Source organism: Aulostomus chinensis, chromosome 21 (assembly GCF_037954235.1).
Source record: "Aulostomus chinensis isolate RoL2024-O1b breed Wild chromosome 21, RoL_Achi_v1.0, whole genome shotgun sequence".
In the NCBI taxonomy this organism is placed as follows: Eukaryota; Metazoa; Chordata; class Actinopteri; order Syngnathiformes; family Aulostomidae; genus Aulostomus; species Aulostomus chinensis.
Window position 1 is genome coordinate 15,559,047 of NC_141340.1, and position 26,129 is coordinate 15,585,175.

Sequence of the window (26,129 nt, forward strand, 5' to 3'; positions counted from 1 at the left end):
GTAAGAAATAGCAGCTTTGGCATTATGTCAACTATAACCCTGTCCTGGTTCGCATAGATATGAACATCCCATGCTCTTATCTCGGCGTTTAAGGGATTTTTGCGTGGGTTTTTGGTTAAATGCCTGAAATAAGGTGAATGGTTCACAGAAGTTTCATATAGTTGAACTTTTTTTTAAAAAATTGAGTAAAATACATCAAGTTTCTGGCGCAAGGCAAAGAGTTACTGTATGCCGAATGGAGGCAGCTGGGTCCATGTACTGTAGGAGTCAGCAGGCAGCCAGGCAGGATTGTGAGGGAATGAAAATGTAGTGCTTGGTAACAAAATATAAAACTTGGTTCTCAGGAACCGGCTAAGCTAAACAGACTGGACTTAAACAATACAAGGCAACCTTCACAGCCAAAGACAGAAGGAAAGCATGGAAGGAAAAAAAAACAATTGAACTAATGACACATGACGAAACAGGTGGGAAAACACGAGGGCAGGCAAGCAGATAAGAAAGGAGACAGTGGGATCAGCGATGGGCTGGCTAAGACTGAGGCTAAGGCTAAGTCCATACGGGACTGCAACACAAAGCATAAGTGCCCATTTAAACACAGGAGCAGAAAAGGCAATTAAAGCAGCTACTATGAATTTTTACTCTGTTGACACTGGTGCTGTAGCTCGGTGGTGCAGTGGTCAGCACCGTCTCCTCACAGCAAGAAGGTTCCAGGTTCCAGTCTCAGCTCCATCACAGGATCTTTCTGTGTGAGTCTCCATGTTCTCCCTGTTCCTGTGTGGGTTCTCTCTGGTACTCCAGCTTCCTCCCACAGTCCAAAGACATCAAGAGGGGACGAGGCTGATTGATACTCTAAATTGACTGTAGGTGTGACTGTGAGAGTGAATGGTTGTCTGTCTCTATGTGTTGGCCCTGTGATGGACTGGTGACCTGTCCAGGGTGAACCCCGCCTCACGCCAAAGGCTGCTGGGATAGGCTCCACCCCCCCTCCGCCCGTAACAGGATAAGTGGTAGAAAATGGATGGATGGATGGAGTTTGGTGCCCCTCTGGCCAAAAGCAGCAGCGGCAGATACAAATGGGATTTCCTCTCATGTCTTAGTGCAGATCTTGATGTGATTTGCAGGAATGCAACATAATGTGCAGAATGCATTGTGACATTTATTTTTGACTGTGTGTAAAGTCGCTGGTAAACGTGTCAATACTGTAAAGTTGCATGTCATGTAAGGTTAAGAGCTGACCTTATGTTGCAGTTGACATCCTTAATTTTTCCTCTGATTTTGTGGATTGACCAGCCCAAACATGGGCTGTTAGAGACAATATAGAAATAATGTCTGTCATCTGGGTTATGACTTAGGTTATTTAGCCGAATGAGTATTAAATTGACATAGTTATGTAATAATTAAAAAGAAAAACCTTTATAATCATAACAACTTCTTAAAACAATTATTTTTGAGTGGACCTGAAGTATACTGTAACAGGGCATCTGTCTGCAAATTGACAGTTTAAGTCAGACATAATAATACAGTCATACATCATAATATAATATACAAAAGGGAGACTCAAAACTGGCCAACTACAATGTCATTTCTAGCCAAAATTTTCAAGTAAATAAACAGTGCACACACAAACCCCCAATTGAGTAATTACTGTATGGATACTGACAATGACTAAATACTTGCTTGAATAATAATAATTGTGAAACGTATGTGTATGATGGATGCCTTCTTGCAGCCATATCCTCGTGCAGGAATCGGTCCTTAAAACTGGAAAGAAGTTAGCGATGATGAATTTGTGGTTCTCTCCCTCTACAAGCCAACAATTTTTTTTAGTGTGTTTTGTATTAAATGCCCAGATATAGTCTGTTTTTAACACAAGCTGGTTAATATTTTCTTTTACTGCAAAAAGCTATCAGTAACTCATGAATGATGAAGTCTTTACATTTGAGACGATGGTGTTTTAGCAGTGTGGTTTTCGTCCTGGCCGTGGAACCGTGGATCAGCTCTTAACCCTCGCTAGGGTGCTGGAGGGGGCATGGGAGTTTGCCCAACCAGTCCACATGTGCTTTGTGGACTTGGAGAAGGCTTACGACCGTGTTCCCAGGAGCATACTGTGGGGGGTACTCCGGGAGTATGGGGTGGATGGCCCTTTACAAAGGGCCATTCGGTCATTCTACCGGAGGAGTGAGAGTCTGGTCCGCGTGGCCGGTAGTAAGTCAGACTTGTTCCCAGTGAGGGTTGGACTCCGCCAAGGCTGCCTTTTGTCACCGGTTCTGTTCAGAAGTTTTAGGGACAGAATTTCTAGGCGCAGCCGGGTGGCGGAGGGGGTCGAGTTTGGTGGCGGGAGGATGTCGTCTTTGCTGTTTGCGGATGACGTAGTCCTCTTAGCGCCATCGGGCCACGACCTCCAGCTCTTGCTGGGACAGTTTGCAGCCGAATGTGAAGCGGCTAGGATGAGAATCAGCACCTCCAAGTCTGAGGCCATGGTCCTCAGCCAGAAAAGGGTGGTTTGCCCACTCCAGGTTGGGGGGGAGGTCTTACCTCAGGTGGAGGAGTTTAAGTATCTCGGGGTCTTGTTCACGGGTGAGGGTAAGATGGAGCAGGAGATTGACAGGTGGATTAGGGCAGCATCCGCAGTGATGCGGTTGCTAAACCAGTCTGTTGTGGTGAAGAGGGAGCTTAGCTAAAAGGCGAGGCTCTTGATTTACCGGTCAATCTACGTTCCAACCCTCTCCTATGGTCATGAGCTTTGGGTAATAACCGAAAGAACAAGATCGCGAATACAAGCGGCCAAAATGAGTTTCCTCCGCAGGGTGGCTGGGCTCTCCCTTAGAGACAGGGTGAGAAGCTCAGTCATTCAGGAGGGACTCAGAGTAGAGCCGCTGCTCCTCCATGTCGAGAGGAGCCAGTTGAGGTGGTTTGGGTATCTGGTGAGGCTGCCTCCTGGACGCCTCCCTCTGGAGGTTTTCCAGGCATGTCCAACCGGGAGGAGGCCTCGAGGCCGACCCAGGACACGGTGGAGGGATTATATCTCTCGGCTGGCCTGGGAACGCCTCGGGATCCTCCCGGAAGAGCTGGTGGAAGTGGCTGGGGAGAGAGCAGTCTGGGCTTCCCTGCTGAGACTGCTGCCCCCGCAACCCGGACCCACAGGATGAAGCGGAGGACGACGAAGACGAAGACGATGGTGTTTTAAATAACAGCTCTTCACATCAAACATATTGCAGAGGAGAGAAGTAGCGCGAAGCTAATTTGAGCTGTTATGCATCTGTGGTGCAGTTTGTTCATAGCCCATCGTCAGCTTGTTTTGTCATTTATGCTTAAAAATCATTTTAATTATTTTGATTTGTGAAATTAAAACAAAAATGAGTCAGTCTCACCACCTTTTGCTTTCCATGGATTTGATTTTCATATTATTTATGAGCTGAGGAAAGCAGATGATATCCACTTTGGCCCTGGGAGGGTGCTGTTCAATACAAGTGTCCAAGAATCCAACACATGCATATCTGAAACATGAAGCACAAATTTAAATCACTTTAGTTTTTCACTACCGATTATAATTTTATTGCCCCACAGAAATGTCTGCTCAGCTTTAGTAGCATTTCTTTTCAATAGCCTATTGAGTCAGAAATGATGGTTGTATTATTTCTGGCTTTTGAAACACATTCCCCAGCCAGTCCTATACTTTAGTGTGTAGTCTGAATTTTCAGCGACACCATTCTCCACCCTGGATCTGGGACTCACTGCCCTGTATGACGTCTTCCTGCTCCAACACACCTGATTCAAATGAATGAGTTTTCCTCAAGCTCTGCAAAATTCTGGTATGGCTTGTTCATTCGAAACAGGTGTGTCGGAGCATGGAGCCATCATGCAGGATAGTGAGTCCCCAGGAACAGGGTTGAGAAATAATTTTCTAAGACACTGTAGACTGTTTGTAATGGATCTGTAATGGTGTAACTGAAGAGGAGATATTTGGTATATACGGAATATACATTAGGAATTTCACGATAGTAACAGTCTTAACTACTAATAAGAATGGACAGCTGTTTGTTTTCTTGAAAGTATATCTCTGGCACATTCTGGTTGCCAGCAATGGTAGTGGGGTGTCCATTGCTGAGCAATAACATTCTGTTCCTTTGTCTTTGTAGGAGGAGCTGTCAGGAGCTGGTGATCATCAACGTATTTGACGAGAATGTGAAAGTGACTTTTGCTGATCTTGAAACATTTTGTCCGTTCAGTTCGCCACTTTTGCTAATGAGCACATACAATGCGTCCTTGCTTGATTCTCTAGTCGCTTCAAATGATAAGATACATTCTTTGCTGGGGTGATAGTTTATATCACTAAAAATGTATACCATTTCACTGCAGAGTGTAAATAATCAAGATTCTACAACTTCCAGCCAGTATGAAGAGTAGCTAATCCAGCTGGCAGAAATCAAATTATCACCTGCAGTTTGCAGTAAAAAGACTGTCTCTTTATTTGAGTTGTTAGCAGGTCAGTGCGTAAAATAAATTGTGTGTAACATAGTTTGTTTGTCACTGTCATTTGGTTGTAAAATTAAATAGATTCTGAGTAAAAAAATCAAGCTTCAGAATTGTTTTTTTTTCTGTCAAATAAGCCACTGCTGAGTCAGAGCAGTTTTTAGTCACAAATACTTAAAGAATTACAATTCTTAACTTTTTGTTGTTTTTCACCTCTACCTTTGAACAATTATGCAAATAATGAACTGCTGCAAATGTTAATCAAAGTAAATGTTTGCATTATGATGATACATTTACACATTTACAAATATAATATGAACATCTAACTCTGAAAACTATATTTCACTAATTTATTTTTCCTCACAGTGATATTTACACTGCTCATTCAAGTGTATTGAGCTCTGTCAAAAAATAATGAATTTTAAAATGTTAACATTGCATTGCATTAACATTATATTTGGATAGCGAAGGAATTGACTCCGAAAGCTACGTGTTTTATGTCCCGTGTTATTACACAGCAATATTTGGGGTGGCGCGGCGCGCCCGTCGCCCTGTCTTCTACTAATCGGAGGCTTCGGCACAGAGATGGGAAGAGAACCGTAGCAGACGACGAGGCCTGTACGGTTGGGCATTTTACTGACAACCGTAACCTTACAGAGTCGCTGAGACACGGCGAGCACAGGAAAGGAGAAGGACGGACGAGGTAAAGTGTAACTGTTTGTGAAGCCCCAGGTTATCACGAACGACTCTCCAAATGTGCAAAAAGAATTATTTTCAGGTTTGTCCCTAACCCTCAACCTAACTGTTAAAGTGGCTGTGTGATGGCGGACAATTAGCAATGTTGCTAAGTAAGTTAGTTAGCAAGCCGGCTAGCTGGCATCAATTCAATAATGGCTAACTTGGCTAAGTTTGTAGCGTTAGCTTGCTTAACTAGCCCTGTCGGCTCTCCTGCTAGCTGCCCAGCTGAAGAAACATAAAGTATGTTGTTAAATTGAAAATATTACCACATAGTTTGCTAATTCGCTATTCACATTACATTACATTATCGCTAGTTACAGTCGGCTGCTATTATGATAATTACATGGAGGCTGAGAACCGGAATTGTGATTTTTTTGAAATGCTCCAGCTAACTAGCAGGCTAGCTGACTTTGGCTTTCGTTGCAGACTGGTCCCTGTGCACGGCTACATGTCGTTAGCTAGCCGTATCCGTCAGATGAAAGGATATACTAGTCCAAAAGATGTGATACAAACGTTGCAAATATTAGCTCAGACTTTGGACATTGTTGTCCGAAGGAGAGTGTTAAACCTGGCGATGAGGTTACTCTGAGCTAATGTTAGCATGTTGATAGATAATCTGAAGTTAGCCAATGTTTGTTAACATCCGCCTGTGTGTTATGGTTAGTGGTTGCGTTTGACAGATCAACAAGGTGTCATTAACTTGTGGACTGAAAACAGCGATTGTTTTAAAGTGGAAGGTATTTGCTTATTCATTATCATAATACGTCATCGTCATCTTTAATACTGTTTTCACTGAACTTTCCAATCGATAAAGAAAATACTGTCTGTTTTACCTTAACCGTGTAAAGGAGGTGTCTGTATGGTATTTGTTTTTTTTTTTTGATGATGATAGTAGCCGAGTTAAGCTACATATTAACCTAATCTTACAACATTTCAATGGAATTCTGTAGATAAGGACTGGAACTGAATCACTGCCTATGTTTTGGCCCAGATGTCATCAACTCTCCTTGTTGTGATAGGTTGGTGGCAGACTTTCAATGACCAAGGGAAGATATTCCTTAAATTCTTCTGCTGTCTCACTCCTTTTGATAATGTTGCAGATGGTTAAGATGATGAGCACGCAGTTGTCCACCAGGTGAAAATATCGGAGTGCGGCCATGCATGGCCTGTTATGTATGTATTGGCAACTTGTTGTGATCCTTAGCCTTGACTTCACATTGACATGAGCTGGAGATAGATTTTGTTTGTGACTTAATGTTGATCATGCAGTCTATGCTGAATTTCATCTAAACCCACAAGCCTGTCAGACATCTGAAAAGCTGTCTAAAGCCTCGATTGTAGTCCAAAAGAGACACATGTAAAACTTTGTAGCATAGTACTTCAACTTATACTTAATTTTTCCACAGGTTTGGTTAGAGGAACAAATGTTATGATCATTTTCAACATGTTTGCAAACAGTTTTTCCTGCTTTCACGCTCCAGCCTATCCATGGCAACAATAATTCAGGTCTGAAACGAAAACCCCCCCCCCCCCAGGCTTGATGATCCACTGAGATATACTCTGATCATATTAGAACAGTATAACTAGCAAGTGTCTGGCAGACTTCCCATATGAGCCAGCTTCTTCGATGGTTGACCTGTTTTTTGGGTTTTGATAAGGGCTGCACAATTTTTTAAAAACAGTGAATTCAATTATTTTAATAATTATTGCTATGTGATTTGTGATATTAGAGAAGTTAATTGTGGCGTCATTCTAAAAAAAAATTGAAAAACCCAACAAAATGAAAAAGATGGAATTTTTTTGGAGAGCTATATCTCATAAATATGTCTTATGTCTGTAGAATACCATGTATAATCCAAGCTTCCTGTAGCACTACAACATTTAATTATTACATGGTATTTTGGCACACAATCAGCATTTAAAAAATATTGTGCATTCCTGCAATTGGAAAATTGCAGTAGACTGTATTGCTATTAGCGATTCATTTAGACTTATTGTGCAGCCTTAGTTTGAGTGCATTCCACTGTGACTGTATTTATCCTGTTTATGATAAACATATCCTCCAGCATGTGTGCTGTTGGTGCGCTTGTTTGCAGGCGGACAAGACTGCACAGTCACAACAACTTTCCTGGCAGTCATATGCAGAGAACTTTTAAACACAGCCACTGATGACGAAATTCACATCACATGGACCCTTATGCATCCTCACACGCAGAAAGTATGTCTAGCATAAGGTGGGATATTTTATTTAAACCGATCCAAGAAATTTGTTACAAGATTATTTGGTTTTTGTTTCATGCCAGTTGTGCTTGAATCATATGATTCTGTATTTCTATGCACTGGCTTGAGTGTAGATGTTGGAGAAATAGTTTTATTTCCTTTAAAATGACAGTTGAACAGTTTAGGCAGCTGGTCTGTGTTCTCTCGTCCACTGGCCGGTAGGACTTCATTTTAGCTTGTTTGCAGAACTTAACTCTTCCCTATTAGCTTAACAATCACACTTTGGTTGTGTAAACATGATGGGAGACAGGGGACATGCTTTGTCCCCCGTTATGTGCTTATTGACAGACAACTCATCCAAAAGGATGCATTCATTCCTACAGTAGCTATATTTCAGTGCTGTACCTTAATGGGTGTGTTGGTCAACAAAAAAAAAAAATCACAGCAGAAAGTAAATATGACAAGGATTTACTACATTTCATGTCTGCTCAATTTGAGCGTCGCAGAAATGTGTGAGATGTGTGCAATAAATTCAACGTGCCACAGGTAAAGGCAAAGTTTCAAAACTTGTTACAAGAAAATGACTTATTAACATCTCGCAACTACTTTCATTAAATGCATTGTGAATTATTCTGTATTACCTTTTTTAGGTATAACTGCGCACGGTTAAAAAAAAAAAAAAACAGCCTGCAGGAGCACTGACTCTGATTTATCACTCTCCGTGGTGCTGATCCTGCTAAAGCGAGGCTATCAGCAGGTCTTTGTCTCTGCCTGTAGGTCTGGGAAGAGGCCAAATAAACAAAATATTATTTCAGTTTTGTTTTATTCTTGATGAGGCAAAACAAATAACTCGAAGACATGAACTCTTTCTTGCTCTCGCTCTCTCTCTGTCACACGTGTGTGAGGGTGATATGTTGTTTTTTCGACCGATCTGCACACATGTACGAACCTGTTTTATATTTTCTAGTAAGTTGTCCTAAAACTGCCCACATGAAAGAAATCATCTATGAGGAAGAGAGCATTTTTGAATTAGGCTGCAAAGCAACTGGGCCTTTGTTTTTATAGAATCTTTGCATTCGTCATCTGTCACTAATCCTGGTCAGGTATCACAGGGGGGGAGATGAGCTGTTTACAGAATGTCTAAATTAATTCCCTCATGTAAGAATAACAATTTACTCTTTATGTTGACCTGTTGTACAAAGTTTGTACAGTGCTTGTTGATTGTCCTTTAAACAGCCTCTTTTGTATTTCAGAGGAGCCATGGGACACGGCGTGGGCTGAACCAGTGGATCTAACAGCACACACCAATTGTGAGTAGATTTTTTTCAAGTAAAATGTCTATTTGAAAATACAATTCTGAAAGTGTGCTATTGAATATTGCAAGTTAGTTAAGTTGCATATTTATCCTGGGTATATGTTGTTGAATGATACATATTAAATTTAACATGATTAGAAAGCCTGGCAAAATGAAAAAGTGCTTTGAGCAAAATCTGTTGCTCAGAGTGTGGATCACGATCACAGTGAGGCATGGATTCAGCTGAGAGATTCATTTTTCAAACTCTGGCTTATTATGCAAAGACCATAACTTTCATATTGTCAGAGGCAGGACAATTTTCTGAATGCGGTGTTTGGCATTCAGGCTTTAAAAAAAAAAGAGAAGTTGTGGAGAGTGAAAATTGTGGCTAGGAGGACAAGATAGTGTAACACAACAACTGTGGACAAAGCAGGTGGAAATGGTGTGTGTGTGTGTGTGTGTGTGTGTGTGTGTGTTTATAACTTTTCAAATGACCTTGACCTTAAATAACAGTGCAGACTCACAGAAAAGTGTTGTTGTGGTTGTTTTTCGTTTGACTGAGAAGCAAGGAAAGCTGGTTGAGCGGGCAAGTGACACTGTGTACTAGATGGCCACTCGACTAATTGAGCTGTACCGCCCTTGCCCTGTGTACTGTGTGTCTGATATGCGCTATGTTTATGTGTGAAACTGTGTGTGTGTTTGAAGGTTTCCCACTGTAGTTTATGACATGGCCACCGTCTCATCGAGGGCAGAGTCCAGCCATAACTACAGAGGAACATCACAGCTTCATGCGGTTGGTAAGTCTGTACAGTCCAAGCTATAAAGTGGTGGATGGGTACATCAGGCTCTAGACTCAGTTGCTTACTCAGGGCACACTCATTCTCGACCTGGCCTTGCCTTGTACTGTCCTGATACATGATTGTTCATCACTCCCATTCCCCCGTTGGCCTCCTCTTGCATTCCTCCTGACCTGGCATGGACATGCTTACTGTACATCTAGGGCAGTGGTTGGTATCTGGAAGCCTGTGGGCTAAAACTGCCCCCCACAGCAGAAACATCTGGCCTCCCAGATTTTGATTGCCTGACTTTTAAAATGAATTATTTTATTTCTTTGCTTATCTACAAAAACTTGAAGCTGAAAGAAAAGCGTTTACTCTCAAAAGTAATGAACGAAATTCAAAACATTGTGTTGCTTGGAACATGAGTGTCTGGTTTGAAATCTATCTGACAACTCATCTGTGTCGCAGGTAGTGAGCCCATTCAACTGAGGTAATGACACTATGCCTTGACCTGTCAGTGGGTAGTTCCTCCAAAACTGTCATCATTACTTGTCACTCCATGGCCTATAGTGCTGCTTTTAAGAACCCACTTGTAACCTTGCACTGGAACATTGTTAAGTTGTGCATAGTTGCTGCCAGTGCTTGAATTTGGTGTGGTGGTGCATTTATACGATGCTGAGAAAGACCCAGGTTGTATTGTTGTGATTTCTCTGTCTTCTGCTGTTAATTTCCAACTAGTATACAAGGGAAAGTATTGCCAGCTGTGCCACTCACTCTCTTATTATGAGGTGAAGTCTGTAGCTCATCAGGTGATTCCCCCCCCCCCATTAACTGAAGTTAGCTAACATGCTGCCAAGTTAGACGTCCATGGTCCCTGCACATATGACTTCACCATGATCACACTAGTCAATCAAAGTGGACGGGGGGGGGGGGGGGGGGGGTGTTTGAGCACTTAAGCCTTGTGTCAACACGATTCCCTATTTTTTCTTTTTAGTATCAGTAATTTATCTCATTGTTTAATCTGAATCGAAAAGTAAAATATTGCAAGTCTAATCATGTCCTTCATTTGCCTATGACTAGTTTCCTGTGCCAAAATTAAGAGGAAGAAGAGCCTATTTGGAGCTGCAATTTATGTGGAGGTGACAGCAGAGGGGGAGTCGAGCCGTACAGCAAAGTCCCACAGCTCCTCGAGTCCTAAATGGGATGAGAGATTCACTCTGTAAGGAACAACAGTGACTTTCACTGTATCTGACTGATTTCTTGCATGTTTCTGTTATAGTGACGTTAGATTAAATATATTTATTTATTTAACCCTTTTCTCCATGGATTCTATGAAGGTGTATTTAAATGATATTGATGACAGCACTATTTTCTTCTCTCTTGAGTTGCACTTGTATCTGGATAAACGCAACGGGCTTAGAGCTGAATGGTTAATAGATTTTAAATCGAAACCGGAATTTGAGACAACCTCATTAGCAAATTTGGCTGGGATTAATCTAGCTATCAAATTATACAGCACAGCGTGTCTGCAACAACTTTATTTTGTTGTGTGACAGACATTAATGTTACCCTATCAGAAGTGCATCAGAAGAAGAAGTTACAGTACGAATACTCACATTGCAGCTTGTTCTTTCCTTGCTTCATTAAACCATCACTATAATAAAGTAAGGAATCTGTTTCTGTATGTGACTTTGAGAGCTCGTCATTTGTAAACCTTATTCTCATAGCCACCACCAATAAATAAACATTTGACTCATCATTTGTAATTGTAAAAAAACAGAGTCCCACTGATTTGAACAATACATGACTTTGTGTTCATTTTAGTATGATATCATTTCTTGCATCTCCTTTTTGTTTTTTAGTTTTTTAATAAAATTAGAATAGAGCCACAAATCCTTACTGTGTCCTCTAGAGGAACAAAACATTTTACTATACAACACTGAGAGACACTAAGTTGTTGTGCAAAAAATGTTCCCTTGTGAATTAAGTCTTTTATATTATTTGTTTTAGTGATAATATTTGCTATTGTTTTACTATTTTAATAATACGTTTCTGGCCCATCAGGAATGTAACACCGAACACGCAGGTGGATTTCAAAGTATGGAGTCACCACACCCTGAAAGCCGACGCTCTATTGGGCAAAGCCACGCTGGACCTGATTCAAGCCTTGGAACAGCATGACAGAAAATGTAAGAAAGCCACAATAAACATAGAAATCTTATGTAACACAAACTAAGAGGTGGGCATTTTGAATGTGCATAAGTAATCCTCAACTATTTGTCCTTTTGTGCACAAAGATTTACTTCATACTTTTCTCAAATATTGCCCACTCATTTGATTTATCGCCGCAAGCAAGTATTTGATCTTTGCTGGGATACTTCATGTCTTGTACAGGTGCATCATATCAAGATGCTGATAAAAATAAACGTGATCACTACACAGGTGTTCCTTAAGGGTTCCAAAAAAAATGTCACAAGTCAGCAGAGGAATTGAGAAGTTGCATGCTGACTTATCAAGTTGGCACATTGTTGCAAGTGTAATGTTCATTTTTCAACAATAAGTAAGCTGCCTGAAACACACTGAAGACATGCGTGATGCATCATGACTGTGGTGGGTAGCGGGATTTTTAAGCAGCTACACTGTGTTGTTTCTGGCTGCCCCACAGCAACAGATTGGTTTCTATTCTGTCACTTAAAATGCTTGACAGAAAAATAGACCTGCTTTTGATAAAAGGCGATGTGTTGCAGTGCAAGGATGTCTCGCCCAACTAATGTATAGCCACTAGAAATTGATTACAATGATTGTCAACTGCAGCAATTGTTGCAACGCTCACATTCTGCCTCATGGATGGACCTGTTGTGTTTAAGGCTTAAGAAGTTGGTTGCAGCAGTTGTACTACATCAAATTGACTGCATGCCTACAGATAATGCTCCAAAACACTGGTTCAGGATTGGAACATTCATCTGCATCTGTGTGACTGCCCTTGACCAGCTGCTCTTATGCAGTAGATGAAGTGTGTTTTTTAAACAACCAGAGAATCTATGCACAGATAGTGTGAAACTACCTACCTGAAGAGTGGCTGGTGGGATATTGTCTTGGGTGGTATGTGTCATAAATGTGGGACGCAACTGTAGAGCATCCAAGGATATATGAAACAGTTGACTGTATGCCTTTGTTATTATTGCTCAACATCACATCTCAGCATGACAGTGCATGGCTTCCTTTTTAAAGCTGAAGCAACAACATCATTCATTCTATGCAAAAGAGATGCGCTTTGTTTTTAAGTGTAAGTGGTCATTATATACACTATTGACAGGGAAACATCAGTAGAAAATTGTAATATTTACCCCATCTCTATTCGCTATGGTTGGTATTCAAGTAGAAAAAAGATGAAGGCCCGCAACTCACTTTCAATGCGGCAAAATTTTTTATTTGGGATGACAGCAGCAAAAAAAGACAACGTTTTGACCCAGACGGTCTTTTTCAAGTAAAATACACAAAAGGAAGTGACACCCTTATATATTCAGGGAAGTGACAGGTAATCAGCCCCACCTGGTGATCAGGAGTAGTACCAGGGCAAATAACATTATATCAATCAGGGCATAAATAACACTCATTTTATGCTTATTTTTATACATTTATACATTTTTATACTTGTCACATAGGAAACAACTACATTGTATTTCACCTGTTCTAGAAAATTTTAAATAGAAAAATCATATGAAAAATAGTGTAGAAAAAGAGTAAAAAATACATATATAAACACACACAACAATGAATATCCTCTAGTGAATGACAGCATACAAGGTTATCTGTCCACAGACACCATCAGCTGTACATTACTGAACGGACAGCAAAATGGCGTCAACAGACACACAGCCTATGAACTCCTTAAAAACAAGTAAATACTTAACGATATGTCAAGTCAAAGGAATGGTCTTATATCGAACTCTTCATGAAGTCCTATCGGTGCCATCGTTTTAAGATGATGGATCCACCAAAGTTCTCGTTTTAGTAGGAGATTATCCAAATTTTTTCATTTGGTATTCAAGTAGACACGTAAAATGTCTGCATTTTGTTGCATATTACCAATTTTATGTACCTGCTTTATTTAGAATAAATGTCTGAACCAAAGCACGTGTTCATAATGTGTTCATGTTTAGTTTAGACTCATTTCAATGTCAGTCTGATTTGCTCCATGTTTTTCTTGGTGAAACTCATTCAAATGCTTCTGTGCCATGTTTTGGTTCTACAGTGGAGAACGTAAAGGAAGTGTTGAAGCTGAGTGTGGAGCAGAAGGGAGCTTTGGTGCCCACAGGGGAGCTGACTATCTACCTAGATGGACTGACTGTCGGTGATCAGGAGGAACTGACATCGCTTACCAATGGCAGTACAACAAATGGCACCAGTGAGATCAATATTTATATGTTAATGGTTGTCTAATGCGAAGGTGCCAATTTTGGGTAATGTACTTTTCCCACCAGTAATGGGAAGCAAAAGCAGAGAAATGTACAATCTTCTAGTCTCTAAACAACCAACCATTTTCCATTTCTACTCATTTCTGTTCACTTACCAAATGCACACTTTCACATACTTAGAAGTCAGTGTATTTATATGATTACAAGCTAACATTATTTTTTTCTTTGACCCTTTCCAGAAGTCCAGCAGAATGGCGATGCCATCCATGAAAATGGGGACTCATCATCCTCTTCCTCAAGGGCAGCCATCAGGTAAATGAACAAGGCAAAAGAACTACTGTTGGGGAGTTGTCAACAGGTCTTGTGAGAGACAGATTTCTTCCTGCAAAGTTTTCCTTGTTGGCCTGGGTTTCTCCTTGAAACTTAGGGGAATACTTAGCCTCAAGTAAAGGAATGCTACAGCCACAAGAGAGTCATGTGTCAGCATGGGTTCAAACAATGTGTCTTGCAGGAAACATCAAGAACAAGTTTACATTACTCTTCATACTTTTTATTAATCTGTTTCTCAATTGCACATGCTTTAAAGGCTCTTGGTAGTCCAGCCATCTATCCATCCATTTTCTATACCACTTATCTTTTAAGTGTTCCAGGTTAAGGGTTTGTCTTTGTTCATCTGCTTTTTTAACATGTTATTTATACTGAGATCAAGCTTTGGTTTTGTACATTGTTTGTTCCAATTACACCACTGGCAGTTTTGATCACATTGAAGTTTATTACAGTTTAGTTGCTCTATATCCAGCTGTGTCTGTCATATCTTTTAATTATTGAACAAAAAAGTTGAAAGCTGCAGTCAGTGAAGTGTAGGAGAAGCTGCTGGCTAGTTCATGGCTGCAAGCTCTGCTTATTGACTATTCAAATACTTCAAATGCGTGTTAGAAATTAGTGATTAATTATATTGTAAATATAAGACTGCACAAGACCCACAATAATTAGAAGTTGTGTAAGATTACGTTTAGAGCCAAGTGCTGAGTGATGGATAGTATCAGGTTCAAGTTTTTTTACTTGGATGAAGTCTGCATCATGACTTGCTGTGCTTTTACCTATCTAAGGAGTGTGAGCAACTCTTGGGGAATATTTCTTTGCTAGCTTCCAGTACCTGAAACTCTTAGAAAAACTGGTCATTAGAGATTAGGGCAGCTTCTGCTAAGGTTGTTGATGCATCGTGGAGTCAGAATTTGAATGGGTGGATTTTATTGTTTTGATATGTGGCATTCGCCAGGTCTGTCCACGTGTTGTATTCCTTAGGATCTAGGGAGGCCATAAAAAGGGTTTTGTTATCTCTGGATATCTCTCTGGCAGGGGTAAAATTTAGAAAGACTATTAAAAAGAAGGAAGGTCAAGGAATGCCGGACCTCTATGACATGGATGTTTAGTAGTTATATCTAATTTGTTTTCATGTATGGCAACAATCCAGATGCTTTATTAAAGGAATCAAAAGATATGTGGTGTGTTACTTTGAAAAAGACATGTGTAAGGATTGTTGTCATCAAACTACCCGGGGAAGTAGATACGAACCAGTCATGAAGTTTATTCCCTTAGTCATTCCAAGCCATGGTTGGGTGTTTGAATGAATGTACCGGATGTCACACATCATTTGCTCTTTTTTTGGCTGATAATTGTTTTTTTTGGACATTTTATTTTGCTAATTTAATGTCTGCTCCCTCAATTTTGATAGATTAACATGTAAGAACAAAACCTGTGTGCCTTGAATAGAAACTGACAGGTACAATATATGTTATCAACAGAGCTTAAGATATCTCTGGGGCGCACTGACTGTAGTATTTATTAAGGTGGACCACTGACATTCTGTTGCCACAATGCATTTTCTTTATAGAATACTAGTCTCTACATGAAGATGTATGTTGGCTTAGAAATATTTCAAAGGTGATACATGTGCCCAAGAAGAACCTTTTGCTCTGACAACATTCCAAGTCCTAAATCCATATAATCCCAAAAAGATGATTTTGTATTGTTCTTCTCTTCAAACTCTTCTATTATTGCATTTGCTGAAAGTGGGGAAGGGAGTTCTGGTTCTTATTGTCAATTGATGGACTGGCAGTGGACTGAATTTTTAACAGATTGCCAACCTTATAGCGTGCACATGGTCACCAGTTATTATAGGGCAATGTCATTTCTTATTGTTTACCCAAAGCAGCTGGAATAGGGATTTGGCTGCAGTGGTGAAGGATGAATCTTAAGTAGGGCTGCATATATGACAATTGTGCAAGGTAAAATAATGAAGTCTTGCCACATTTTTGCATTGTACTGGGGATGTAATGGCTTGTAGAGCTGTTCACTTGTGATTGGATCACCGAGCTACACATAATGCATCTTATGTGTGAATAGGTTCATTGGCCTGCTTTCGTGCATTTTTTTCTTTTTTCCTTTCACTTCACCCTTTGAACCTACCTCACCACATTGTCTCTCTTTTCCTGTGGAGTCTCACTTTTTTTTTTCCTGTTTCAGTATTTGTCTTGCTTTGTTGTGTTGCCCTCCTTTTTTCCCTCTTTTGTGGTTATTTTGGCCTGCTTTTTCTGAAACATCAGAATTAGGAAATCCCCTTGGAGAGCAAGAGGCCCTAGGTCTTACTATAAGACACATAATGCTCACCTTCATGCTTGCTACAGCTGTGTTATTCTTCTGTTTTATTTTACTCTGTACAAACTAAGAATATGTCTGTCCTTATTCTTTATGAAATTGATTTCTATAACTGCCTTACTGCTTTAGATTTGAAAACTAAAAAGGCAAGTCAACTTGCCAAATACCAACATATTTTATATTTGCAGCTTAGCTTTTTGTTCACATCAGTATGTAATTACAAGCAGAAAGGATTATAATTGATTAAAAAGTTTGCCAGATTCTGCTTGACAGTAATGAAACCAGTGTGGAATCACAATGTTACAATGGTAAATACAAAGGGCTTGATGACCTACAGGCGACCTCCTACCAAGACAAAACTTAGACTTGAATTTTATTGCAAATTGTGCCTTGTCTTATTGTGAGAATGTTTGAGGCAGCAACTGAATGGGCCAGGCTCACAAATGGGCCTCATCAGCTATACCATTACATCATCATGCCATCCTTTAATGCGTTGCCCTTACCCCAACAAGACAAAGGTCTCATTGTCTTACATTTGTCACCAACACACAGTGGAAGTGGCACTTCAGCAAAAACAGTTCTTGCTTTTTCGTTTTTAATGTATATCTCATTAGTTATTAAATACTGCCCTTAATCAGTGGAGAAACAATAAGGAATTGTTGTCTCTGGGCCCCACTCATTTCTGAATCCGATTTTAGAAGAGGCATTTGAACTTTGTTTTAACCCACAGCACAACAGATGGTATGGACTTAGACCCGAGGTCCAGTTCCTGTTCAGCCTCCAATGGTGTGGATTGTCAGGTGCCCTCCAGTTCCTGTAGCTCTGCCCTGGGTCACCTCGTCAATGGAGATGTCACACCTAATTCCACCCCAATTCACCAGCCCTCAGACAGTGATGCAGAAAGTAGAATGGGTGAGTTTAAACTTTAATCTTTTGTATTTTAGTGTGAGAGTTATGGCTAAAGTACATTTGGCGCATCACACAGCTGTTGTAGTGGATTCCTCTACACATAACATGGATTCCTCTACATGTAACACGGTCCTCAGTTATGTAAAATGACAGGAGCTGAACAGACCTGTGTCAGAAGAAAGAAAAACCTACAGAGTAACGCAAATGATTGAAATAAATGCCGCATTGAATCAAAAGCTTTGTGAATATTAGTTAATTATTATTGACACTATTATTAACACATTCATGATTTACACAATGTTGATGATTATTAGCACATACATTATTCGCATTATGAACACTATTAGCTATTATTAACACACATAAGTCAGTGCATATCCACAATCCTGTGGTAAAAATGCTCAGTGCACATGTCGAGCGGTTGACACAGACTGCATTGCCAGTATGCAGATCACCAGCGCTAAAACAATGGGAACTGCATTCGTTTAGTCTAATGTTTATTTTGAATATCTAGGTAACGAGGAAAGTTTGGAATGCTTTGCTGCTACAGAACATTGCCCCCTTCCTCTTCATATTCAGTAGAATAACAGATTCTTCCAGTCGCTTTTCGTTTCAGTATGCATCTGGGCTCAAGCACAAGCCAGGTTCTGTTTGCACTGCCTCTCAGAATTTTGAAATTTGACTCTTAGTCACAAACCAGATTTTGAATAGAAACATCTACTGTAAAAAATGTGAACACCTTCCTTGCTAATATGCGAGGTGCTTTACTCTGTTGGACAAACCACACAAACTAATTCTTGGATTACTAGAGTACCAGCTTGTTGTTGTATGTGTTCAATCAGTGATGTCAAGCAAAGCAAGTCGTATTGTGAAGTATTTGAAGTGAGTCCATGTACAGAAACAGCACCAATCTTTTCTCTCAATTGTCTACAGTCAATGGGGACTCATGTAATGCAGCTCTGGGGCCACCGTTTGAAACAACAGGTGCAGATGCATTGCCCTCTGCAGATGACTGTGAGGAATGCAATCAAGATGCTGCCCTGCCAGATTCTGACACAGCACCGAATGGCACATCTCAACCTCAGCCAACCTCCACGCAGGCTCCAGCTTCCTCTTCTGCTGCTAAGCCTTGTGATGGTGAGGCTGCCTCCTCTACACTCACCTCATCAGCCCAGGGCGGCAGCGCCATCACAACCTCATCATCATCACCATCCTCCTCCCCAGCACTTGGAGAGGTGAATGCTTCAGGAGCTGGCAGTGGTGGAAGTAGTAGCACAACTGGAACTACAGATGGGGCCAAGCCCAGGCAACAGATCCCCTCTGCGGGAGCTTCAGATCCTCTGCCACCCGGGTAAAAAATTAAAAACACAACAACTGCTTTTTATTCTATGCAGAATATCTTGACTCTTGAATATCACTGTATTTTTGAACAATGTCATTACTTTATTAAATATTTGCTTCTTCGAACAAAACTGTCAAATAGTGAATTCTCCCAGTGAAACAGATGAGGCATTCGTAAAAAATGTTTCTTCCAAAATCTATCATTTGAGAATCAGACACTGAGACATTTGCATTTCCTGCTACAATGCTCATATGCCACAATGATTTATCAAAGTTTACAATCTCAACGAAGCTTCTTGCTTTTTCCTGTTACAATGCTTTTTTCTGGTGTCACTGATTATTTTGCCTCTTAGGTGGGAGCAGAGGAAAGATCCGCATGGCAGAACTTACTATGTAGACCACAACACCAGAACGACGACTTGGGAAAGACCACAGCCACTCCCACCAGGGTAAGTCCATCCATCTCCTGCTCTCATCTGTGTTGAGCCTCTTTTGGTCATGGGATCATCTACCTTATGGCTTTTTTGTTGTTGTATACTTGGGAGTCTATAACCCCCTCTGCTGCTAAATGAAACTTGTCCTCTTTTATCAAAAAAAATGTTTGACAGAAAATGGGCGTACATTGAGGATATGATCATTCTCATGCAAATCTCTTCATTTATTAATGCGGACATGAATGAGTGGAGGCTGCAGTCAAATCTCATATCAGGTCTTGGATCTTGTATACACATTTTCAGCTGAGCTTATCCTGCTGGTGCAGCATAATGAACCTGGCGGGGGTCACTGTGACGACATTCAAGAATCTGCACCCATGTAAATGCATGCTCTGACTTCTTTTTACTTCACTTTTGAGTCACGGCTTTAAAAAAGGTGGTTCAGTTTATTCGGTGGGTGATGGATTCAATGTCCAGGTCAAAGAAGATCATCCCCTTGACGGAATTATGCTTCCATACAGTATGCCGTAAACTCAAGGGACAAGGCCTCCAAAACCAGAACAAATGCACAATGATTGCTTTCAGTCTCCATATTTATTAACAGTAGGCCATTTGTTCGCAGTGGTTTGAAAGCCACGACAGCTTCTTAAATCACATGAGTCCAGTCGTGTGATTGTTTTAGATGGTTATACTAAAGGTGGTTAGATTAAGGCATATTTAAGCAAATCATAATATTATACATAGGGATGAAATAACATCATGTTTTACATGAAGACACCTCAGAGTGCATTATCACAATGCAAGGAAACGAGGTAGGCTGTTCAAAGTTTTAATAATGCTGAAGTCAGTTTCAGGGAGAGTTGTCTACTAATGCAGCATTAAACAGTTTCTCTCATTGGTTGGTGCTTTTTTTATACCATGTCTCGAGTAGTTTCAGCAGACCTTTACTTGTATTTTGGATTAAAATGTCTGTAAACAAGTTCCAGGCAGCACTCACAAAAAGCTTAAAATAATTTTCAATTTGAGAATTTTACAATGTAATTGTCATGTTCCTGGCTGGTATCTCAATTTATTGCATTGTCATTTTTTCACTTTGCCAGATGGGAGCGCAGAGTGGATGACCGGGGCAGAATCTATTATGTGGACCACAACACTCGCACCACCACGTGGCAGCGTCCCACTATGGAGTCAGTCCGCAATTTTGAGCAGTGGCAGAGCCAACGCAGCCAGCTGCAGGGAGCTATGCACCAGTTTAACCAGAGATACCTCTACTCTGTAAGACTGTCCTCACTTTGTCCTTTCTTATCCTCTTTTTTTCTGCAACTATGTTATCCAGAGTTCCCTCAGTGCCTTAAGTCTTACATTAAATGCTCAGAATTTAAGGCCATTAAATGTCATAGATTTCTAATTTTTGAGGTTTTATCTTCTTAGATTTGAGGTGCTAACTGTTCATGTGAGTTTACAGTGTGTTTGACAGTCATGGAAATAGGATTACAGGGTTGAAATTGCCTGCTTAATTTACTGAAGTTCATGAAAGTACAGCTAAGCACACAATATGTAAATGAAGTTAACAATAACAGTGTTCTTAAATCATCCCATACACGATGCAGCAGCCCACCACCACAGCTTCCTCAGTGGACTGACTAAAGTCAGACACACAAGTTCAACAAATTCTGTCATTAGATGAGAGAAAATAACCCAAAAATGCACAATATCACAGGGAAAGATTTCTAGTCCTTCCGGACCACAGTCAGACTACCTTCCAGTTGCTTCAGGTATCCTCAGTAGCACGGTTTCAGGATAATGTCGTTCTGTGTAAAAATTGACTATCTCATACTTTATTTTACCATCCTGCGAATTGGAAAGGAAAAGCTCAATCCCATCACTGTCATCATAAATCTGATGTCCTGTGTTAGAGAGTGGTTAAACCTAAATAGAAGCCTTCTCCATTATTTGCCCATTGAATCTCACTTTTCCCCCTGATTGCATTAGTTTGGCAATGCTACTAGTTCAGCAAAGTGTTTGGCATCTAGTTTAACTCATTTAGCCCAAAGGTGAAAGCTTAAACGTGCCCAGTTTAATAATACACGCCCCAGTTTCAGCCCCATTAAGATCATCTTGGTGACTGTCCTTTTTGTAAGACTTGGATCCCAGCAGTGATGTCACCTTCACTGATGATGATTTGCTTCCAACACAAATCAGCCAGACAGAGCCTGGATTGACTTGTTTTTGATAGCAACATATCAGAAAAATGTAGCTTTCATTTGGAGTGTAACCCTTCATCCTTTTTAATTTGTGTCCTTCAAAATTGGAATGGTTTGCCCAGATTTGTGTTTTTATTAATGGATATCTAAATGTGCGTCCCCTGTTTTCAGGCATCCATGATGTCTGCTGAGAATGATCCTCTTGGCCCACTGCCTCCTGGCTGGGGTGAGTTCACATTCTAACTTAGTGCCCATTTTCATTTATTGTGAATTTGAACTGGACCCAAATAAATGGTGATGATTTTGGTTATGTATAAAAAACAAAACACACGTGTCACTACATACACAAAATGGGTGTTAAAACTATGAATGCTACATTGCGCTGTATGAGCTATGCAGCAGTTGCGCTATTTTCACTCTCCCCTCCCTCCTTTGGCGCTGCTGCTAATGGCTCCAAGACTGCAGATGACAACCTGTCACATAAGTCTGTTTATTTTAAGAGCCAACACTGGTGATAAGATGCCATGTGATGCTACACATATTGTTTTGCTTCTTTTTTCATCCACAGAGAGGCGAGTGGATTCCAATGACAGAGTGTACTTTGTCAACCACAATACCAAGACAACACAGTGGGAAGACCCCCGTACCCAAGGGTGAGCTCAGTGCTGGAGACAATGCAGTACAAATCAATGCAAGCTCTAATATTCAACCCTCATTTATATCATATAGGATGGGCATCCATCCGAGGTCCATCCATCCATCCATTTTCTACCACTTATCCTGTTAAGGGTCGTGGGGGCTGGAGCCTATCTTAGCTGCCTTCGGGCGAGAGTCGGTGTTCACCCCGGACGGCTCGCCTGTCCATTGCAGGGCCAACACATATAGACAGACATCCATTAACATAGTCCCCTCTTGCATGTCCTTGGACTGTGGGAGGAAACTAGTGTATCACTCCGAAGTATAACCCAGTGAAGTTGTACTTCATCAGCAAAAATTACAGCCTTCAAAGTTGTTCAACACATCTTTGGAACAGGAACAATAAAAGCTCAACATTATTATCATGAAGTGAGGATTTATTGCCCTGTTATTGCTAAAATCTCTGTTGACCTTTGAAAACAGTAAAGAAGAAATCATTGATCCGTGCACCAAGCCCTCAGTTAAAATTGCAAGCAGAAAGGAGGTGCACTGAGAACCTGTCTGTTTTTCCAGCTTCATTTCCTTGGAAAGGGAAAGCAGAGAAGTAAACCAAGCAGAGAACTCTAACCCATGTTAGGATCAGGGCTTGGGTTAGGCTGTCCACGTGAATGGATGTCAGTGGAATTGGTTAACATGAGGATAACTGTGGAATCTTGTGTGTGTGTGTGTGTGTGTGTGTGTGTGTGTGTGTGTTTCCTTTTTTTTCTCATGTTACACTAGGGTGGAATCAGTGTGTGATACTTAATCTGTCCCTTATTATTTTACTGTGACACATTTGCATTCATGAGAGTGGCTGGCCTGGAGGGGGCAAGGTCTTGTATAACAATGTGAAGAGTGGTTGTCTTGTGTTGCGGATAAAATTGTATGGCTTTCCTCCGGTTTGATTTTTGTTTGTACTTGTTTTCAGGCTACAGAATGAGGACCCTCTGCCTGAAGGCTGGGAGATCCGATACACAAGGGAAGGGGTTCGATATTTTGTGGATCACAACACCAGAACTACCACTTTCAGTGACCCTCGCACTGGAAAGTCATCTGTGTAAGAATATGTCTCAAAATAATTCATATGCTCAGGTGTAGTACAATCATTAAGTTAACAGAGGCTACCCCAGAAGATACATGTTTTAACATTATCCACAAGAGATATACCTATGAGCACTGATGCATCCATAGCTACAGAGACAGTACCAGAGGTTTTCTTTTCATTTTAGGTGAAACACATGAAGGTGTTTGCACAGTATTCTGTCTCCCAATGCAGTGTTTGGGGGAAAAAACAGCTCATGTAAAACTCTGTCAAAACTGTATTTCTGTATTGTGTTCATCTGTACGTCTTCCCTTCCCTGAAGCTATAACTGAGAACAGCAGGAAACAAAAAGCCCCCACACACGCACACACACGCACACACACACAGCCTCATACACTCAAGTGCAAGATACATTTAGCTTGGAAACAAATGACATATTGCAGAAGAGTTTGCACTGATTAATTTTGAAAAACCAATAGTCCATAAAAAAAGCCCTTAACCATGGGATGGCCCCCAATGCAGCAACTGTGATTACTCACAAACTATAATTAATCAACAACATTCATATTTATAGTGCAGGTTCACTGGTCCAGACAAAAATCCATTCAAATTGGGTGTTGGTGGTGGAAAAAAAATATAGGGTCGCCCAACCGCATCAGCAACTCTCCCAGTCTTATGTGCCAACTGCATTGCGTTTTGAAGTTCATTCAGGCACATCCTAGTTCATTATGGCTTTTAGGTCTGCTGGACCTGAGGATTGCAATAATGTTAGAATTCCTCGTAAGATCAAGAACATCAATTAAACTCAAAGAGAGCCGGAATGGTGTTTGAAATGTATGACTGCTTACATTTTCAAAACGATAACTTTTCACTCTTGTATGTAGTTGCACTTGTTCAACTACTTTCTGAAACACACAGTTTCATCATCTGTCTCTGAAAGCTCCGTCTCCCGACTGCCTAGTCTCTGTTTAGTGAGTTCACACTAACATGAACAAATATCTCTAGCTCACACTTCTACCAACAGCCCTTCTACCATCAGTATCTCGTCCGTAAGTACTTTTAAAACAAAAACTTTGACTCCATATGTTAGAGCAGGAATCTGTCTCAGTCTTGTTGCCCAGGAGGCCACCAACATTCCCCAGCCTTTAGATGTAACCCCATGAGCCATGAGGCCATACAAAAGGCTAACCTATAAACATGAAAACTACAGTTTTTTTAAGTTGAGTTGTGGGCAGCTGCTTTTCATCCATCGCTTAGCTTGAGTTGTTAGCAGCCTGTTAACTGACGAACAGTAACTCTACTTATAGGGACATTTCCATAAACACATCAGTCCACTGGATCCTGAGCCCCTGAAGTCTTGCGCGTTTTTTCTTAGGCCAACAACAGATGCTTAGCTTCTACCTCAAACATCTTCAGAAAACCGCACCAGACAGTGAGCCACCTGGAGGTGGTGCTGTGTCACACATAAATAATGGCAGCACCACACAGCCTTCATGAACATTATCCCTGTGACCGGGTCAGAGGAGCTTTAAGGCTATGTGAAGAGTGCAGCACATCTGTCGTTTCCTCTTGAAATACACTCTAGGGATGCTCATCAATGGTCAAATTTATAATCGCAATTCTTTTGATAGATATTGAATCACAGTTGTTAAACATGATTAGCAATTGCTATATGAAAATACATACGGTATATAGCTATTGATATATCTTTATTTGTATATGTATGTATGTATATATGTATACACACAGATATAGATATACATATTTATCTACATCCGTTTGTGTGTGTGTCTTGTAATACATGCAAACTCTGCAAACAAAAACAAAACTTTGCAATAGAAGTAATGAAAGTGTGTATGTGCATATAAATGGGGAAAATGAGATCAGACACAAGTGGTCAAACGTGGAGACACAATTAAATGGATTAAAAGTGTGAAAGTGCCTTCAAGACAATTGGAAAGTGAACTACAGGGGATTTAACAGAGAGGTCGTGTTGCCTTGTGGTGCAGCAGCAGGCATGCAACAAATACTGAGCACTATTTTAGTCTGGTCCAAGTCATACTTCTCAAAATCTGACAATCTGAGTGTGTCTGACAATTAGCTTAATCTTCTTTCTCGACCAAAGGCAACCTTTCAGTCTTCTTCTGCAAGATTTTTCAAAACAACTGGAGAATGGATCTATTGCTCCCTCCTCCATCTGGCTACAAGCTGAAAATATTTTGGGCAGGGGGAGGAGCACACCACTGGGTTGAAAGGAAAGTTGCGACAGTAACATACTATGACATTAGGTGTGATAATCATTTCATTTTATCATGTTTTTGTGATCATTGCTAGCCAAAATTGAACTGGAGGACTACTTAGTGTTTGTGACTTGATGAATGGCCTCAAGGGTCCTACCTGCGCATCTGGTTCCCTCTTTGTGGAAGTGGACACACACACACCGTGATTCATTCTCATCCTGCAACACTAAAACCTGCAATCATAACCCTTCAGGACACATCATAACATCTGTACTTGAGAGGAGCAGTCAAACTGTTTCCACTTTCAAAAAAGTATCTACTTTAAAGGCCAGGAAGGTTGTTTAAAACTGTAACTTTTATATTTTATTCTCCCTTTTAGCTGCTTTTTTTAAAAATTTCAAATAATGAATCTATTTTGCATATGTCATCACTTTTTTCTTTTGCTACAATATGTAAAAAAAAAATCACACTGCAAAATTACAATGTATATTCCAAACTTAAAAATTTGAAAAAAATAGATCATATTGTTTGCAGGAGTGAACAAAGTTTGTGGCACTTGTATTCTCCTTATTATTAAAAAAAAAAAAAAGAAAAGACATTGAGTTGCTTAAAATCTGATTTAAACCCTGTTTATATTAACAATTGCAGTATTTTATTATATGATATATGAAACAAAAAGGCTGTTTATATGTACTTGTTTCTTT

At 40.4% G+C, this 26,129-nt stretch overlaps 1 protein-coding gene across 8 annotated transcripts in view; it reads left to right on the top strand.

Moving 5' to 3' along the window:
* The first annotated feature begins 5,023 nt into the window (after nt 1-5,023).
* wwp1 (WW domain containing E3 ubiquitin protein ligase 1) overlaps nt 5,024-26,129 on the top strand; it is a 32,232-nt gene continuing 11,126 nt past the window's right edge. The window contains exons 1-17 of one of the 8 annotated variants that reach the window (XM_086191799.1): nt 5,040-5,176; nt 6,162-6,230; nt 6,312-6,384; nt 7,308-7,445; nt 8,685-8,741; nt 9,431-9,522; nt 10,585-10,723; nt 11,569-11,693; nt 13,760-13,912; nt 14,162-14,234; nt 17,311-17,492; nt 18,423-18,840; nt 19,184-19,279; nt 20,365-20,539; nt 21,640-21,694; nt 22,037-22,121; nt 23,072-23,200. In XM_086191799.1, coding sequence (XP_086047925.1) covers nt 9,453-9,522; nt 10,585-10,723; nt 11,569-11,693; nt 13,760-13,912; nt 14,162-14,234; nt 17,311-17,492; nt 18,423-18,840; nt 19,184-19,279; nt 20,365-20,539; nt 21,640-21,694; nt 22,037-22,121; nt 23,072-23,200 — 1,700 coding nt within the window. In that variant the 5' untranslated portion in view covers nt 5,040-5,176; nt 6,162-6,230; nt 6,312-6,384; ... (1 more) ...; nt 8,685-8,741; nt 9,431-9,452. Of the gene's footprint in view, nt 5,252-5,392; nt 5,452-6,161; nt 6,231-6,311; nt 6,385-7,307; nt 7,446-8,684; nt 8,742-9,430; nt 9,523-10,584; nt 10,724-11,568; nt 11,694-13,759; nt 13,913-14,161; nt 14,235-17,310; nt 17,493-18,422; nt 18,841-19,183; nt 19,280-20,364; nt 20,540-21,639; nt 21,695-22,036; nt 22,122-23,071; nt 23,201-26,129 lie in introns of those variants that run through there. The other 7 variants (XM_086191800.1, XM_086191798.1, XM_086191802.1 and 4 more) reach the window with 7 other exon arrangements.